This window comes from Lissotriton vulgaris, chromosome 6 (genome assembly GCF_964263255.1).
Source record: "Lissotriton vulgaris chromosome 6, aLisVul1.2, whole genome shotgun sequence".
NCBI classification, from domain to species: Eukaryota; Metazoa; Chordata; class Amphibia; order Caudata; family Salamandridae; genus Lissotriton; species Lissotriton vulgaris.
This window is the reverse complement of record NC_141694.1, coordinates 1,054,135,598-1,054,152,695: the sequence shown is the minus strand read 5'-3', so window position 1 is coordinate 1,054,152,695 and position 17,098 is coordinate 1,054,135,598. Positions and strand designations below refer to the sequence as shown.

Below are 17,098 nucleotides of genomic sequence, written 5' to 3'. Positions count from 1 at the left end.
GTCGCGGTCAGACTATGGCCTGGTCTCCAACGGGAGGACCAGAACCACGTCCTCCAAGGGATCCCCGTGTGCCAACCCATAAGCACTAGGCTGTCACTCCCACCCTCCCATTCTAGTTGTCAGACCTCGAACCCCCCCTTCCCCCTCTGTACCCACCTCCAAGGTGCAGAACAGGTAAACTCACGAAGTCCCGAGGCAGCCGGCGGTAGAACTACATTTCCCGGCATGCCGAACTATGTGGCGCACAGGAGACGCAGAGTCAGGTGCTCACCCGGAAACAAAACAGCCTCGGAGACCAGCAGCGGCGCCGATTATTCAGCGGATCACGGAGTCTTTGGTGTGAGTGTCTTCTGGTAGCGGTAAGCTGGGTTTGGAGCTTCTCTTCCCTCATTGTTGTGGGGGAGAAGCCTGTTGTGTATTGAACACGCAAGCTACGTGTTGATAAGGAATTCCCAGAACTTTTGGTGATTTTGTCCAAGTTTAGACACGCAGGCAGCGTATGTGTAAGGAACTTCATGAGCTCTCTCGGCTGAAGGGACTCGAGGCTCGGGGGAAGAACATTGCGGAGTATAAGAGCGTGGTGAGGTTGCAAGACGGATTGCCACCTTGCTTTTGAACAGAGTTGCACGCAGGCTGCGTGTGTTTAAGGATCTTCACGAGTTCTCTCTCTCTCGGCTGAAGGAACTCAAGGCTCGAGGGGAAAACATTGCTTTGTAGAAGAGCGTGGTGAGGTTGCAAGACGGATTGCCACCTTGCTCTTGATCATAATTGCAGGCAGTTGCAACAAGTGCATAAGGGACACTGTGTCTCGGTGACTATGTACAAAGTAAACAGTGTTAAGGAGTGATTAACATTGTTTGCTGATTTTTCTGTTTGTTTCCACAACCCTGTTTTGCTTTATTTTTACATGCAGGAGAACCGAGAGAGGGATACCATAAGTAAGGGGTCCTGTGCTGTAAGGTGAGCAGTTCTGAGAAGGTATGCATGAATGTGTATGAATGAGGTTCGTAGTCTTCAATTACATTAGGGTTTCATACTGGTTCCCTTTGTCTTCTCTACAGCAAAACGGAATCCCTGGTATTGCCTCAAGTCTCCTCTCCTTGCATTTAATCCCTAACAAATTCCCCCCTTCAGGTAGGAAGGAAAGGTTACGTAACTGATTAGTATTTATAGAAGAAGGACGTTAGAGTCAGCGGGTATGGGGGGGACTTTCTTCTAATGGTTTGTTCGTTTGTCGTTTCAGATCTCCCTCCCCGCTGTTCCCTTCCTTTCCTTCCTTGGGGGAATTACCTTTATGGTCTGTGCATACTTCAGACGTTGGGGTGGTTCTTCAAGGGAAGGTAGAGGTCTTGCAGCACAGCTCTGAAGAGATAGAGGCGGAGCCTGACAGAATAATCGGCCCAAGCAGTATCTCTCTTCTCGGCTGTGTTGGAAGACGCCATGACAACGTTAGATGATGTTATGGCTGCACTGGCGTAGGTTCAAGCTGAACTTGCAGCATCCAATAGAGAAGTGGCGGCTGCCCGTGCAGAAAACGCGCAATTAAAAGCCAGAATGGACAGAACCCCATCACCTCAGGCTATGGGAGGGGGGGAGTCAAGTTCCAGCAACCACAGTTACAGTGGAAATGCCAGCTCAGATTCCCTTAGCCCCACCGGAACGCTTTTACGGGGACAACAGCAAAGTACAGGTATTCATTACACAGGCGATGTTGCACTTTATGTGCAAACCAAAGATGTTTGCCACAAATCAGGCGAGAGTCGCGTTTTTGATATCACATTTAGGGGGTGAGGCCGCCCGGTGGGCAGTCCCTATTGTACGAAGGGATGACCCGTTACTATATGCTTTCGTGAGGCTTTTGAGAAAACCTTTGACAGGAGGTCTGAGACTTTTTCGGCTAATAGGGACCTGCTCAAGCTAAAACAAGGCGGTTCGGATCTGGTGACATATCTGAACAACTTCCGCCGTTTGGTGGCCGAAACAGAGTGGCCTGAAAACAAACAATCCGCCCTTTTTTATCAAGGCCTGAATGACGACCTTAAGGATGTTTTGGCTCAAATTGACCCCCAGCCTCGAACCTGCACTGCGCTCATTGAACTTACGTTACGCCTGGATCACAGGCTGAAAGAGCGAAAGGGGGATCACAAGACTAAAGACAAAACAGTGTTACCTTACGAACATTCGGGGCACGGAGACAAAACGGCCTCGACATCAGAAGCGATGGATATAGGAGCAGTTCGTGCATCGTTAACACTTAGTGAGAAGAACTATAGTCGGAAGCAGGGTCTTTGCCTATACTGTGGGAAAAAAGGACATTTCCTGAGAGAATGTCCGGTGAAACCCAAACCTGGCAGAGGCAGAGGCAGACCAGTAGCAGCAGGTACTACTACCACGGAGCCGGAAAACTACAAAGCTTGAAGGTGAGCGGAGGGGAACCGTCAAGCAGAATAACTATCCCTTCTATCACCCCAGAAACAAACTCAGAACAAACGCATCTGTTTCTGCACATATCTATCGTGATTGCATCTAAGAAAAGAAACATCAGAGCCATGGTTGACTCAGGTGCTACTGGGTGTTTTATGGATTTCTCGGAAGCAGAGCGCCTCGGGGTGTTGTTGATTACCAAAGAACATCCAGAAACGGTTTATGCCGTAGACGGCAAAGAGCTGAAAGCGGGACCCATACGGTATCACACTCCGAACTATGTTTTGTCTTATCAAGGAAAGCACCATGAGGAAATATCCTTTAATATCATAGAGGCGCCTCAATATGGCATCATCTTGGGTCTTCCGTGGTTGAAAAAGCATGAACCACAGATCCAATGGAACTCCGGCGCGGTGTTTTTTCAATCCGCATTCTGTAAAGAACATTGTAGCCAAGAAAGGCTCAACCCCTCAGGAGCATTGGCTTTGGTGCTACATGTTGCTACCGCAGCAGAAAAAGAAGTATCTCTTCCTTCTTGTTATACGGAATATGAGGAGGTGTTCAGCAACGTGAAGGCTGAAAAACTCCCTCCTCATCGTTCATATGACTGCCGGATTGACCTCATTCCCGGTTCTGTGGTGCCCAATGGCAGGATATACGCCCTTACCCTACCAGAAAATGAGGTTCTACGAGCCTATCTGGATAAATATTTGGCCCTTGGATTCATCAGGCCTTCTAGGTCCCCCGCTGCTTCGCCACTGTTTTTTATTCCGAAAGCGAATGGCGAGAAAAGATGCTGTATTGACTACAGAGCATTGAATGCCATCACGGTCAAAAAATCAATACCCGTTACCCTTGATACCGGTCCTGTTGGAACAAGTGCGATCAGCCACTCTGTACACAAAGTTAGACTTGAGAGGGGCATATCATCTCGTCCGAATTCGACATGGGGATGAGTGGAAAACAGCATTTAAAACGAGATATGGGCTCTATGAGTACCTCGTAATGCCCTTTGGATTATGCAATGCCCCGGCGGCATTTCAATTCTTCTTAAACAAAGTGTTACGAGACTACTTGGACCGTCATGTTGTCGTATACATCGATGATATCCTGATTTATTCAGATTCCATGGAAGAACACGAAGAACATGTAAAGCAGGTATTGAGAGCCCTGCTGTCTCACCGTTTATACTGTAAAATCACGAAAAGTGAGTTCCATGTGTCCACCGTGGAATTTTTAGGGGTGATGCTCACCCCCTCGGGACAAGTGATGGCAGAGAGAAAAGTCTAGGCTATCACGGACTGGCCACGGCCCTGTACCGTTAAGGATATTCAGTGTCTGCTGGGATTCGCGAATTTCTATAGGAGATTCATCCGAAACTTTTCTAAACTGGTGACCCCTTTAACCCACCTTACAAGGAAGGATGTTCCCTTTGTTTGGGACCAGGAGGCGCAACAGTCATTCGAACAGTTAAAAAGCTCCTTCTCGTCTGCACCGATTTTGATCCATGCCAACCCTGATTTGCCATTCATAGTCGAGGCGGACGCCTCGGAATACGCAATTGGCGCAGTTCTTTCCCAACGGAAAGAAACCACTGGAGCATTGCACCCTATTGCCTTTATGTCTCGGAAATTGAGTGAGGCTGAATGTAATTATACCATCGCCGAGAAAGAACTGTTGGCCATTAGGGATGCCTTCTTGGAGTGGAGACATTGGTTGCTGGGTGCAAGGCAGATGGTTACAGTATATACAGTTCATCGGAATCTGCAGTTCATGCGGGACGCAGGACATCTTTCCCCACGTCAAATGCGTTGGATGTTGTTTTTTGAAGAATATAGGTTTATTGTTACTTTTCGACCTGGTTCAAGCAACAAGAAAGCGGACGCATTAACACGCCAAGAACAACCCAATATGCATACCTTCACCCCTGATCGGGCAATCATCCCTCCTGCTCAAGTGGTTGGGGCGATTCAAACTCAGGCCTTTCTCACAGGAGTGAGTAAAGGAGTACAGACGTGTGTATGGAGGACATGGATTCGCCACCACCCTGAATGGAGACTGAAACATGGAGTGCCCATGAGAGGAAATCAAGTATTAGTTCCCACGAAACCTCTGAGAAAACTAGCATACTCATGGTGTCATGACACCCCTTGTGCGGAACACATGGGATACGTAAAGACATTGGAGAAGGTGATGAGACAGTTTTGGTGGCCTTCAGTGCGTCCTGATGTTCGACAATGGGTGAGCGAGTGTACGACGTGTGCACAAATAAAAACCGACAGACAACAGCCGCAGGGATTACTACAGCCGTTGCCCACACCAGAACAGCCCTGGGAGCGGTTTTCAGTGGACTTCATAGTCGGCCTCCCCAAGGATCAGGGCAACACAGCCATCATCGTTGTCATGGACTACCTTACGAAGATGGGTCACTTCGTGGCATGTAAGTAGGTCCCTACAGCTGGTCAGTTGGCTCACCTTCTTTTGGTTCACATTGTAAGGCTACACGGTCTCCCTCAAGATATAGTGTCCGACAGAGGGGGCCAGTTTACGGCCCGTTTCTGGAAGACCTGGTGTGCGGAAGTGCAAATCGAGTCCTCTCTGTCCACCAGTTTTCATCCGCAAACTGATGGGCAGACAGAGAGGTTAAACCAAACACTCAAGCAGTATTTGCGTTGTTATGTACAGGCCAATTCGGATGCTTGGGTGGATTGGTTGTGGGTAGCAGAGATCGCCTACAACAACACTCTGCATTCATCCACGCAACATACACCCTTCTTTTTGCACATATGGGCATCACCCCAGATTCACTCCCTTGCTGCTACCCAGCACATGCAGTAAAATACCCGATGTGAAAGAAAGATTACTGCACGTACGCAAGGTCCTACTTGCTGCTCGCAAGAACCTGGTTCAAGCCAAGACTAAATACAAAAAGCAAGCCGATAAGCACCGTAGGCCGAGCCCTGTGTATGTATAAATGTGGTGATTTGGTATGGTTGTCCATGAAACACATCCGGTTTAGAAAGCATAGCGTGTTCAATCCTAAATTCATAGGACCCTACAGGGTTGTGAAACACGTCAATCCCGTGGCGGTGCAATTACGACTGCCAGCACATCTCCGGATTCATCCGGTATTTCATGTCTCACTGTTGAAGCCATCTCTATGCCCCCGTCGTCGGGCGCCCATGCCTATTTGGGTTCAGCAGGATAGTGAGTAGGAAGTACAGAGGGTTCTGGACTCCAGGAAGGTGAGAGGGCGCTTGCAATACTTATTACCCTGGAAGGGTTACGGTCCGGAGGAAAACTCGTGGGAGCCTGCGGAGGCGGTTCATGCCCCGCGGCTGGTGGCAAGGTTCCATGCCGCTTACCCAGACAAACCTGTGTAGGTTCGGGACCTTTTGGAAGGGGGATGTACTGTCAGACCTCGGACCCCCCCTTCCCCCTCTGTACCCACCTCCAAGGTGCAGAACAGGTAAACCCACGATGTCCCGAGGCAGCCGGCGGTAGAACTACATTTCCCGGCATGCCGAACTATGTGGCGCACAGGAGACGCAGAGTCAGGTGCTCACCCGGAAACAAAACAGCCTCGGAGACCAGCAGCGGCACCGATTATTCAGCAGATCACAGAGTCTTTGGTGTGAGCGTCTTCTGGTAGCGGTAAGCTGGGTTTGGAGCTTCTCTTCCCTCATTGTTGTGGGGGAGAAGCCTGTTGTGTATTGAACACGCAAGCTACGTGTTGATAAGGAATTCCCAGAACTTTTGGTGATTTTGTTCAAGTTTAGACACGCAGGCAGGAGCTCAAGGAACTTCATGAGCTCTCTCGGCTGAAGGGACTCGAGGCTCGGGGGAAGAACATTGCGGAGTATAAGAGCGTGGTGAGGTTGCAAGACGGATTGCCACCTTGCTTTTGAACAGAGTTGCACGCAGGCTGCGTGTGTTTAAGGATCTTCATGAGTTCTCTCTCTCTCGGCTGAAGGAACTCAAGGCTCGCGGGGAAAACATTGCTTTGTAGAAGAGCGTGGTGAGGTTGCAAGACGGATTGCCACCTTGCTCTTGATCATAATTGCAGGCAGTTGCAACAAGTGCATAAGGGACACTGTGTCTCGGTGACTATGTACAAAGTAAACAGTGTTAAGGAGTGATTAACATTGTTTGCTGATTTTTCTGTTTGTTTCCACAACCCTGTTTTGCTTTATTTTTACATGCAGGAGAACCGAGAGAGGGATACCATAAGTAAGGGGTCCTGTGCTGTAAGGTGAGCAGTTCTGAGAAGGTATGCATGAATGTGTATGAATGAGTTTCGTAGTCTTCAATTACATTGGGGTTTCATACTGGTTCCCTTTGTCTTCTGTACAGCAAAACAGAATCCCTGGTATTGCCTCAAGTCTCCTCTCCTCGCATTTAATCCCTAACAAATTCCCCCCCTCAGGTAGGAAGGAAAGGTTACGTAACTGATTAGTATTTATAGAAGAAGGACGTTAGAGTCAGCGGGTATGGGGGGACTTTCTTCTAATGGTTTGTTTGTTTGTCGTTTCAGATCTCCCTCCCCGCTGTTCCCTTCCTTTCCTTCCTTGGGGGAATTACCTTTATGGTCTGTGCATACTTCAGACGTTGGGGTGGTTCTTCAAGGGAAGGTAGAGGTCTTGCAGCACAGCTCCGAAGAGATAGAGGCGGAGCCTGACACTAGTAGGGGCAGGGTCCCACCCCAACACAATAGTGCACCTGAGCATCAATACACATCACATACAATGAGTCGTGACACATGTCCCACAGTAATCAAGGAGCATCAGTCTGCTGCCCCCGTGTGGGGTCGTCCCGCCGGGTGGCTGAGCAAGAGCGCGAGCCCCTGCTCGAGTGCGATCTTCTGCGACGCGGACTCCTGAGGCCCTCCCGGGCGATACCACTGGAGGAAGAGTCCGATTCCCCGCCCTTGGCCGTGTTGACTCGTATCTTCACTGTTTCGTCCGTCCACTGGAAGACCTCCTCCGGGGTGTCGAAGAACAGGGTGCGGGACTGGTAGATAACCCGCAGCCGCGCCGGGTAGAGCAGGGCGTACTGAAGCTTGAGGCCACGGAGTCGGGCCTTGGCCGCAAGGAACGATTGACGCTGTTGCTGTACCAACCTCGTGTAGTCTGGGAATATGAGGATGTTAGAGTTGTCATATGAGAGCGTGCCCTTAAGTCTCGCTTGCCGCAGGATGGTGTCTTGATCAGAGTAATTCAAGAACTTTGCAATGATCGGTCGAGGTCGCGCTCCCACCGGAGGTTTCTGCACCAGCGCCCGATGGGCCCTTTCACCACAAAGCAGCGAGATAGTGTGTCTGACGGGATCCAGCACTCCAGCCATTGGGCCAGGAAGCTCTCCATCCTGTCCCCTTCACAGCCCTCTGGAAAACCAACAAAGGGGAGGTTGTTTCTCCGAGCGCGCCCTTTCGCGTCTTCCACCCTCATGGCCAGACCCTTCTGTATCTTTTCCATGGCCGCGACCTTTTTCTTCAAGACAGTGACGTCGTTGTCTACCTCTAATACGGGCCTCCGCACCGGTGATGCACTCTACAGTGTTCCGCAAGTCCTGTCTGAGAAGGGCAACATCGGCTCCATCCGCGCCTATTTTGGCGTCTAGCATGTCCCTCGACTGCGTGATTGCTGCCAGTAGTGCCGCATTGTCAGGCGCTGGCGCCTGAGAACCCCCAGGGCCCACCGCCTCCGTAAACTTGTCCATCGGCCCCTGCTTGCCCTGGCCCCCTCCGGCTCCACCTCGCATCATATCTCCACTCCATTTACTACCTAGGGCCAGGCGCGCAAGACTAGGGTATAGCAGGCAATCGTCCACGGCGGGTCACCAATCTTCAGGAGCCACACTCGAATACTCTGGCGCCCTCTATCACACCCACAACGTCTCTAACTTGTTGGGCACGGGCACGCTCTTTCAGAGGGGCCAGCAATGGGCAATGATAACGCTACGTCAAGGCTCCCCCGCATGAAGTCCCCACCGGTGCCGGGCGCCGCTTATCCTCCCCACCGGGGTCCGATCCAGCCCCCGAAACACACTGCCTCTGGGCAATCTCCACTCACCACTGCCGCGATGGTTCCGCCGGTCAGTGCCGCACTCCTCTCACGATATCGGGCAGAGCCGGGTCCGTCTGCACAGCAATCTCCACCATATGGGGCCCAACTGGTGTCCCACTGCTCCCGTTGGTCAGGGCAGGCCAAGGTCTACGGAGGCGAGAGGAACGGAGGAGCTGGAGAAAGGAGAAGAGATCCCGAAGACGGAGGAGACGCCTGGAGGCCAACGGTACCACGAGCCGCCCAGCCACTCACCCAGGGGAGGTGTGTGGCTAGCCCAGGTGCGTGATAAGATCAGGGGTTGGGTGGGACGGATGGGCGGTTCCATTGTAAAATAGTGGTTTCCCCTGTGCCCCGGTTCCCTTTACCCAAGCACACCCGTCCCTGCACTTGTAAATATCTTTGGCTCACGGGTGGTTGCATCTCCTCACTCCCTTCCCTTCATAGCGGTTCCGTGTAGGACACTGATCTCACATACTGCTTTCTTTTGTTTTGTTTATGGTCCCGAGATCTAAAAGCAACGACGGACCCTGAGGACCGCAAGCCCCGACGAAGCCCGGACGGCTATCGTAGGACTGAGTCTGTCAAGCCCCGAAGTAGGAGAGACACCCGGAGTCGTTCACCACGCAGACCCATCCCGAAGCGTCAGACTTGTACTGATTTTCTGTTGAAGTCAATAAAGCCTGCCTTGACTAAGACTCGCCTGTTGCCCCTCACTCCTGTGCCTGGGTCCCAAACGTCCGCGCCCGCTACAGTGGTGGAGAATGCGGGCATAGGCATCATCTGTACCTGTAAGATGGAGACCGTTATAGAGCAATTGGCGAAGGGACAGGAGAGGCTCAAGTGGGTCGCAGAACAGCAGCTTAGCTCTGCCCAAGCCGACCGAGATTTATTAAAGGAGGCCTTAGCGGTCAGAACCCCGCATCCATGGGTAGACCCCACCTCCCGTGAGAGCAGTGTTGAATGAGTCATACCACATGGCTCCGACGCCATATCACTGCAGAAGTACCAACCAGGGGAGGACTCCGATTCCTTCCTGCTGAATTTTGAACGAGCAGCCAGAGCATGTGGATGGCCAGTAAGCAAGTGGCCATTCTTTCTAGCCCAACTCCTGGTGGGTGAAGCACAAGCGGCCTACCAGGTCGCGAATCCCACGGGGGACACTCAGTATGCTGAAGTTAAACAGATTATTTTAGACCACCTCGGACTAGACTCAGAGGCTTATAGGTTGAAATTTCGTAAAGAAAGGGGTGCCCCCGGAGAAAATCCGAAGACTCCATTCGTCCGATTAAAAATGGCCGCTGACAAATGGCTGACTCCATCAAGCAGCACCAAAGAGGAAATCATGGACCGAATTTACTTAGAACAGTACTTAGAGGCCCTTCCCTACGCCACGCAAAGATTGCTGCGTCAGCATCACAATCTAACGACCGCTCAGGCCATAGACATGGCCGCTACTTTTGCCAGGGCTCAGCCACGAAACCCTGGATGGGAAACCGAAAAGCCAAATAAGCCGGCTCCCAAATCTGAAAAAAAGACTCAACGACCTTTGGAAATCCCTCGGCCAAGACCATGGAGCCCAGAGAATTCCGGAGCAACAGGACCACAATGCTTCGATTGTGGCAACTAGGGACACATCGCACGGCACTGTCCCAAACGAAGAACCCAAGAGGAACCGATGGAGGTGGGATACCTTCCCAAATCCGTCCTCTTCTCCGCTGAGATGGGGGGCTCCTACAGAGTTAAGTGTCAGGGTGAACGGGACCTCTATACCTGCCTTGCTAGACTCAGGGTGTAGACAGTCAGTGATACAAACCAAACATGTCACCCTTTCACAATATCTGCCTAAGCAAATGGTTAACATCAGATGTGTACTTGGCGATGTACGACCTTACCCCCTTGCTAACATTCCCATCCAGCTAAAGAAGGGAGAGACCCAGACGGTAAGGGTGGGGGTATTGTCTTCCTTACCCGAAGACCTAATCATAGGAACGGATAACCCACGCTTTCTGGCCATGTTTAAGAAAAGCATAGAACAGACAGGGGGACATTCATTCATGCAGCCCCTACCCCGAGACCCATGCCCCGCTATGCTTTCTCCAGAACCCTGGGTATTAGACAGGAGCTTTCGCTTCGCCCAATCCAATGACCCTACCCTTTTCAATGCCTGGGAACAAGCCCATCAGGGACAAGGACACAACCCCGATAGATATCCCCGGTTCCTAATCCGACATGATCTCCTGTATAGACAAGGAAGCCCTGAGGAAGACGCCCAACTGCTGGTACCTGTGTCCTTTCGTAACCAAGTCTTGTTCTTTGCTCACAGCCATCTAATAGCTGGACATACAAGAGCGGAAAAGACCACCCAAAACATCCTCAGGCATTTCTACTGGCCGGGTATCTACAAGGACACATCAGTGTTTTGCAAAGAATGAAGTACCTGCCAGAAAATGAACATGACAAAACCCCCATCAGTCCCTTTACAACCACTACCTATCATAGGAAAGCCCTTCGAGAGAGTGGGGATGGACCTGACTGGCCCGCTGCCCAAAACCCGAAAAGGGTACCAACATGTACTAGTAATGGTCGAATACGCCACCCGTTTTCCGGAGGCCTTTCCTTTAACAGCGGCTACTACCAAACAAGTTGCGGAACGGATGATTGAATTATTCAGCAGGGTGGGGTTTCCAAAAGAAATCCTCACCGATCAAGGCATGCCATTCGTCTCCAAACTCATGAAGGAAGTGTGTAGAAACCTAGACATACATCAGAAACTCACTTCTGTGTACCATCCACAGACGGACAGCCTCGTGGAATGGTATAACCAAACTCTCAAATCGACACTCAGAAAAATGCTGGAGGTCAGTGAGGCTGAGTGGGACCAGATCTTGCCCCTCTCCCTATATGTTATAAGGGGACAACGCCAGAGCAGTCTGGGGGTTTCCGCGTTCGAACTTTTATATGGCAGACAACCCCGCTCTCTGATCGAAATGACCAAAGATGCCTGGGAAAACGAGATACTGGAGGAGACGGCTCATACATTGGAATATGCCCAGAGTCTGAAATCCAGGCTTGGAAAACTACGGGACCTGGCATACACCCACCTGGAAGAAAGCCAGCGAAGGCAGAAAACATCTTATGATAAAGGCAAGAGGTGGAGACAAATGAAAGTAAATGACTGGGCGCTGATACTTCTTCCTTCTTCGACACAGAAGTTTTGTGCCGAATGGGTGGGTCCACATAAAGTCATCGAGACCATAGGAAGGAAAAGTTACAAGCTCCAGATAGGACCCAACAAAACTCAGGTATATCACATCAACTTATTAAAAAAATGGTTGGGTCCCCTGCCTTCCGGAGTACATGTGGCCTCTGCCGTATATGGAACATCCACCCGAGAACAATTAGTGGTCAATGACGAATTGACTCTCCAGCAGAAAGAAGAATTACAGGAGCTACTAAAACAACACGACACCCTTTTTTCCAATATCCCGGGGAGAACCACTTTAGCGGAACACTGCATTGATACCAACCCTGGAAAAGTCATCAAGATCAAGCCTTGTAGAGTACCTGAATCCCGAAGACTAGCTATAAAGAGGGAAGTGGAGGACATGTTGGAACTGGGGGTCATTCGCCCCTCCAAAAGCAATTGGTCCAGCCCAATAGTCATGATTCCGAAACCGGACGGTTCGCGCCGTTTTTGTATGGACTTCAGGGCCCTAAACGACATATCCAAGTTCGACGTGTATCCAATACCACGAGTGGATGAATTAATTATGCGTCTGGGGGATGACCAATATATCACAACGCAGGACCTCACCAAGGGATACTGGCAGGTGCCCCTAAGGGAGGAAGACCGAGGAAAACCGCGTTTAGTACCAATGAGGGGCATTACGAGTTCACCGTCCTCCCTTTCGGCCTACACGGGCCCCTGCCACCTTCCAACGCCTTATGAACACGGTTCTGAAGGAGGTGTCCCCTTTTGCATCAGCTTACTTGGACGACATCGTCATCCATAGTCCATCGTGGTCGGCCCATATCAAACATCTCCACGAGGTGTTCAAAGCGCTGGAAAAAGCCGGATTGAAGATAAATTCAAAGAAGACAAAAGTTGCCTATCAGAAGGTGAAGTATCTAGGATACGTTCTGGGCCACGGGCTCATCTAGCCCCAGATAGAGAAAATACGGGCTATAGCAGACACTCCATTCCCAGTCAACAGACAGGAGTTGAGAGCTTTCCTTGGGCTAGTGGGATACTATCGGCGCTTCATCCCGCAATTTTCGAACATAGCAGCCCCCCTCTCGGATTCATTGAGACACCCCGGAAAGTCTAACACACCCATTGTTCCCACCGAAGCCATGCATGCGGCTTTCCAACACCTCAAACACATCATCACGTCCACTCCCATCCTTTCTTCCCCTGACTTCACAAGGCCATTTACACTGCACACAGATGCCTCTGATTATGGTATCGGGGCTGTTCTTTCGCAGGTAGGATCGGATGGACTAGACCACCCGATTTTGTATGTGAGTCGTAAGTTGTTCCCCCGTGAACTCAAGTATGCCACCATAGAAAAGGAATGTCTGGCCGTCAAATGGGCCGTTGATAAACTCGCCTACTACCTAGAGGGGTACCCGTTTACCCTGTACACTTACCACGCCCCATTACTCTGGATGGCCCGGAATAAGTCCAATAACGCTAGGGTGATGAGGTGGTTCTTCTCCCTACAACCCTATACATTCACTGTGAGGCATAGGAAGGGCTCCGAGAATGTGGGGGCAGACTTCCTTTTGAGACATCCGCTCCCCGAACGTGAGCGTCCTAGGGGGGAGGTGTGTAACGTGGTGGCTTGGCCGACTCACCTCGATAACATGGAGGACTCTGTACAGAGCTCAGGAACCCTGAGGGACCTCTCTATCACTCCCCCCTCCTCTTGTCTTCCACAGCAGACGAACTATCAAGGGATCGAATACGAGACAGACTCACGCATGGAGGGGGAGTGTGCCTGGCCCTTTAATGCTCAATCAGAGTATGAGTGGGCGGGACTACAAGATGACGCGGGCCGTCAAATACGGACGTGCCGGGAGACCAGGTGTGCTTGTACACCCGGAGAGGAGAGAACGAGGAAGGTCGGAGAGAAGAGGAGCAGAGCGGTCGGAGGACTACGGAGGCGAGAGGAACGGAGGAGCTTGAGAAAGGAGAAGAGATCCTGAAGACGGAGGAGACGCCTGGAGGCCAACGGTACCACGAGCCGCCCAGCCACTCACCCGGGGGAGGTGTGTGGCTAGCCCAGGTGCGTGATAAGATCAGGGGCTGGGTGGGACGGACGGGCGGTTCCATTGTAAAATAGTGGTTTCCCCTGCGTCCCGGTTCCCCTTACCCGAGCACACCCGTCCCTGCACTTGTAAATATCTTTGGCTCACAGGTGGTTGCATCTCCTCACTCCCTTCCCTTCATAGCGGTTTCGTGTAGGACACTGATCTCACGTACTGCTTTCTTTTGTTTTGTTTATGGTCCCGAGATCTAAAAGCAACGACGGACCCTGAGGACCGCAAGCCCTGACGAAGCCCGGACGGCTATCGTAGGACTGAGTCTGTCAAGCCCCGAAGTAGGAGAGACACCCGGAGTCGTTCACCACGCAGACCCATCTCTAAGCGTCAGACTTGTACTGATTTTCTGTTGAAGTCAATAAAGCCTGCCTTGACTAAGACTCGCCTGTTACCCCTCACTCCTGTGTCTGGGCCCCAAACGTCCGCGCCCGCTACAGAGGGTCAACCACAATCCACAAATGTAAAGTATATTTCAATTGACAAGCATGTTGGACATATTAAACTTCATCTGTACAAGCACATGGGTCAGTAGCACTGCGTTACATTAAATGACATGTAACCAACAAAACACTGTGCACAAGTGGTTGTGAAGTATAGTGATGGCGCAAGTGACACGTGACATGGTATATACAGCGAGGGCGGTGGGTGCAGCAAGAGACAAGTGAGATCTTAAAACAAAGGTTTACATATTTAGGATAAACCAAGTAATAGTACATGAATACAAATTTCCAGATGAGTAGGGTATCCGTGAAAAGGGACGCCAAGAGTTCCGCTGTGGAAGTCGACGGCGTTTCGGCCTGCAAAAGTGTTATGCATCATCAGGATCAGGTTACTTTTTTATTTTAAATTGCAGTGCTGGGGATAGAAGGATACATATATTTCCGTATATGTGCGTTCAATAAGTGGACCATGAAGGACAGATAGATCAAAGTGACAGTTTAGGGAGGAGATTGGAGCCCAAATAAGGTCAGGGGGTGAGAGGGGAACGCTGCAGAAAAATACTGCGTGAATAGGCTCATGGAAGAAGGAAGGTGGGTAAGCACACCAAAAACTATTCCGGAAGTAGACTTACTCTAGATAAACAGTAGGAGCTCTGTCCAAGAAGGTTGCTAGGATGTTACCGCAGAAACCTGTGTGTATGTTTTGTATAGTGGAGAAGTGTGGCTCAATGATTAGAGCGGCAGACCCTGATGCAGAGGTCTAGCCGGGACCAGGGTTCAATTCCCCGCCTCGGCGGGTCTTGGGCTCAAAAATTCCACGGACCAGATAATTCTCGCCTCGGTGCCTATTCCAATCATGGAGTCCCACTCTGCAACTCTGGGCAATAGCTTCCTTAATCTCCACAACGGCCCCCACAACGCTAAGGATGCCTGGCCTCCACCTTGGGGGTGCCCAGGAGTGGACGCCTCACAGGGAAAGCCAGGATGGGTTCCACAGCGGTATTCGTACAAGTGCCTTGAGACCCTTGCGGGTGAGTAGTGCACTATACAAGTATCTATTTACATTTATTGCGGCATGTGCTGCGGGCTGCAAGCACATGCCACAGTACAAAAATGAAATGAAAGTTTGCTGAACGGCTGCCATTCTTGTTGCTACTCTGCAAACTCTTGTTTAAAAAACAAAATAAAGAAACCTCATAGAGCAAGAGTTGGTTTTGTGAAACAATAAAACGAATAGCCTAGACACCCTCCGAGTTTTCTCCTGTGGTGTTGGTGGGGTAGTATTTCTTTTATTTTCCTGTACTGGAACCCATGCTTTCCCTGGTGGTCCAGAACAAAACAAAGGAACATCAGAACGTCGGCCCTAAATAGGGCGGACAGCCTGAGATGCCAGACACCTACAGATCGAAATCGCTGGTGTAACATTTCTGCCAGTGGCGCCAGCAAGGGCACCACCAGCGGAAATATGATGCGCCACCCAGGTGCGCCATCAGTTTGGTGGACAGCGTGCTCCTCCACATTAATGGTGGAGTGCTCTCTGCCCACCAAACTCTAAATGAGGCCCATAGCCTGCACAGATCATATATCCAGAACCTTCACTGAAGAACAGTACATGTAGTATCCCTTCTGAGATTGCAGTGAAGAAGCGTGGCTCAATGGTTAGAGCGGCAGACCCTGATGCAGAGGTCTGGCCAGGGACCAGGGTTCAATGCCCACCTTGGCGGCTCTTGGACTCAATCTTCCCGGACCTGATCATTCTCGCCTCGTGCCTAGTCTAATCATGGTTCCCACTTTGTGACTCTGGGCAATAGCTTGCTTAATCTCCACAATGGCCCCAGCAGCGCTTGGATGCCTGGCTTCACCTTGGGGGTGCCCAGGAGTGGACATCTCACAGGAAAGCCAGGAAGGGTTCCACAGCGGTATGAATACAGCTCTACGAGACCTCTGAGTTGAAGGTGCTATGTAAATACAAACACATTTACATTTATCAGGGAGACTACAAAAAACTCTTCGGCAAAAACATGGTCCCCAAGAGAGTTAACCACTTATGAGTGTTCACGATGTGTGGGTGTTAATGCTGCACCTCTACAGTTAAAGATAGTAGGGTTCCCATTATTTCCAGGGTAGTGTAAATAAGATGGTTCTAAGTTGAACTGAGAAATGAAGACCTCTGTGAGGAGTCTGTAATTCCGGGATCGATCTCCTCTCCACCAGTGAATTTGATATAGTCAATACTTTACCTGGTGTAAATGTCTGATTACTGGATCCGCTCTCTGTCTCATCCATTTTTGCCATGCCAACTGTCCACATCATAGCCGCTAGAACGAAAGTTAATAACGTACAGTTCAGTTTACATCAAAGAAGGTAGGATTATAGCTGTTCATAATTTAATGAGGAAGAGTAGTTGTAGAGCAAGGTTACTGACGAATAAATTAAAAATCAGGTTTTGTTTTAGACTGTAAATGTTCATATGAATTTTTGAATTTACTTTCACCATCATTCATTACTTTATTTTATATGACATTTGCTCCTGCAGACCTTAGCATACAAAATGCTTACATTTTTACTTCAAATCGACAACAGCAGCAAAAATAAAAGTGAGTGTCGGGTTACCCATATGTCCAAAAGCTTTGAATGTGGAGAACAACATAAAGAGGAGTGCCCAGTGTGAGAGAAGGGGGTGACGTTAGGTAGGAAACGTGGTGGGCATGCTTTTGGCAAATTGTTATTCTGGGTTGAGTTTTGCATCAGTGTTCAAGGGAACTTCCTGATGGTGGCTGCAGGTGGATTGATCTGTTCGTTTTTTAGCCTCCTAATGACTCCTATAAGGTATTGGCCATCTCA

The 17,098-nt window shown here is 50.3% G+C and overlaps 1 protein-coding gene across 1 annotated transcript in view; it reads right to left on the bottom strand.

Annotated features, from left to right (window-relative positions):
* The window catches only part of LOC147708403 (presenilin-2-like), a 448,344-nt gene that overhangs the window by 90,855 nt on the left and 340,391 nt on the right, over positions 1-17,098 (bottom strand). Inside the window, exon 8 of the mRNA XM_086927117.1 lies at positions 16,495-16,572. Within this exon, the coding sequence (XP_086783243.1) occupies positions 16,495-16,572 (78 nt within the window). The remainder of the gene's footprint in view (positions 1-16,494; positions 16,573-17,098) is intronic.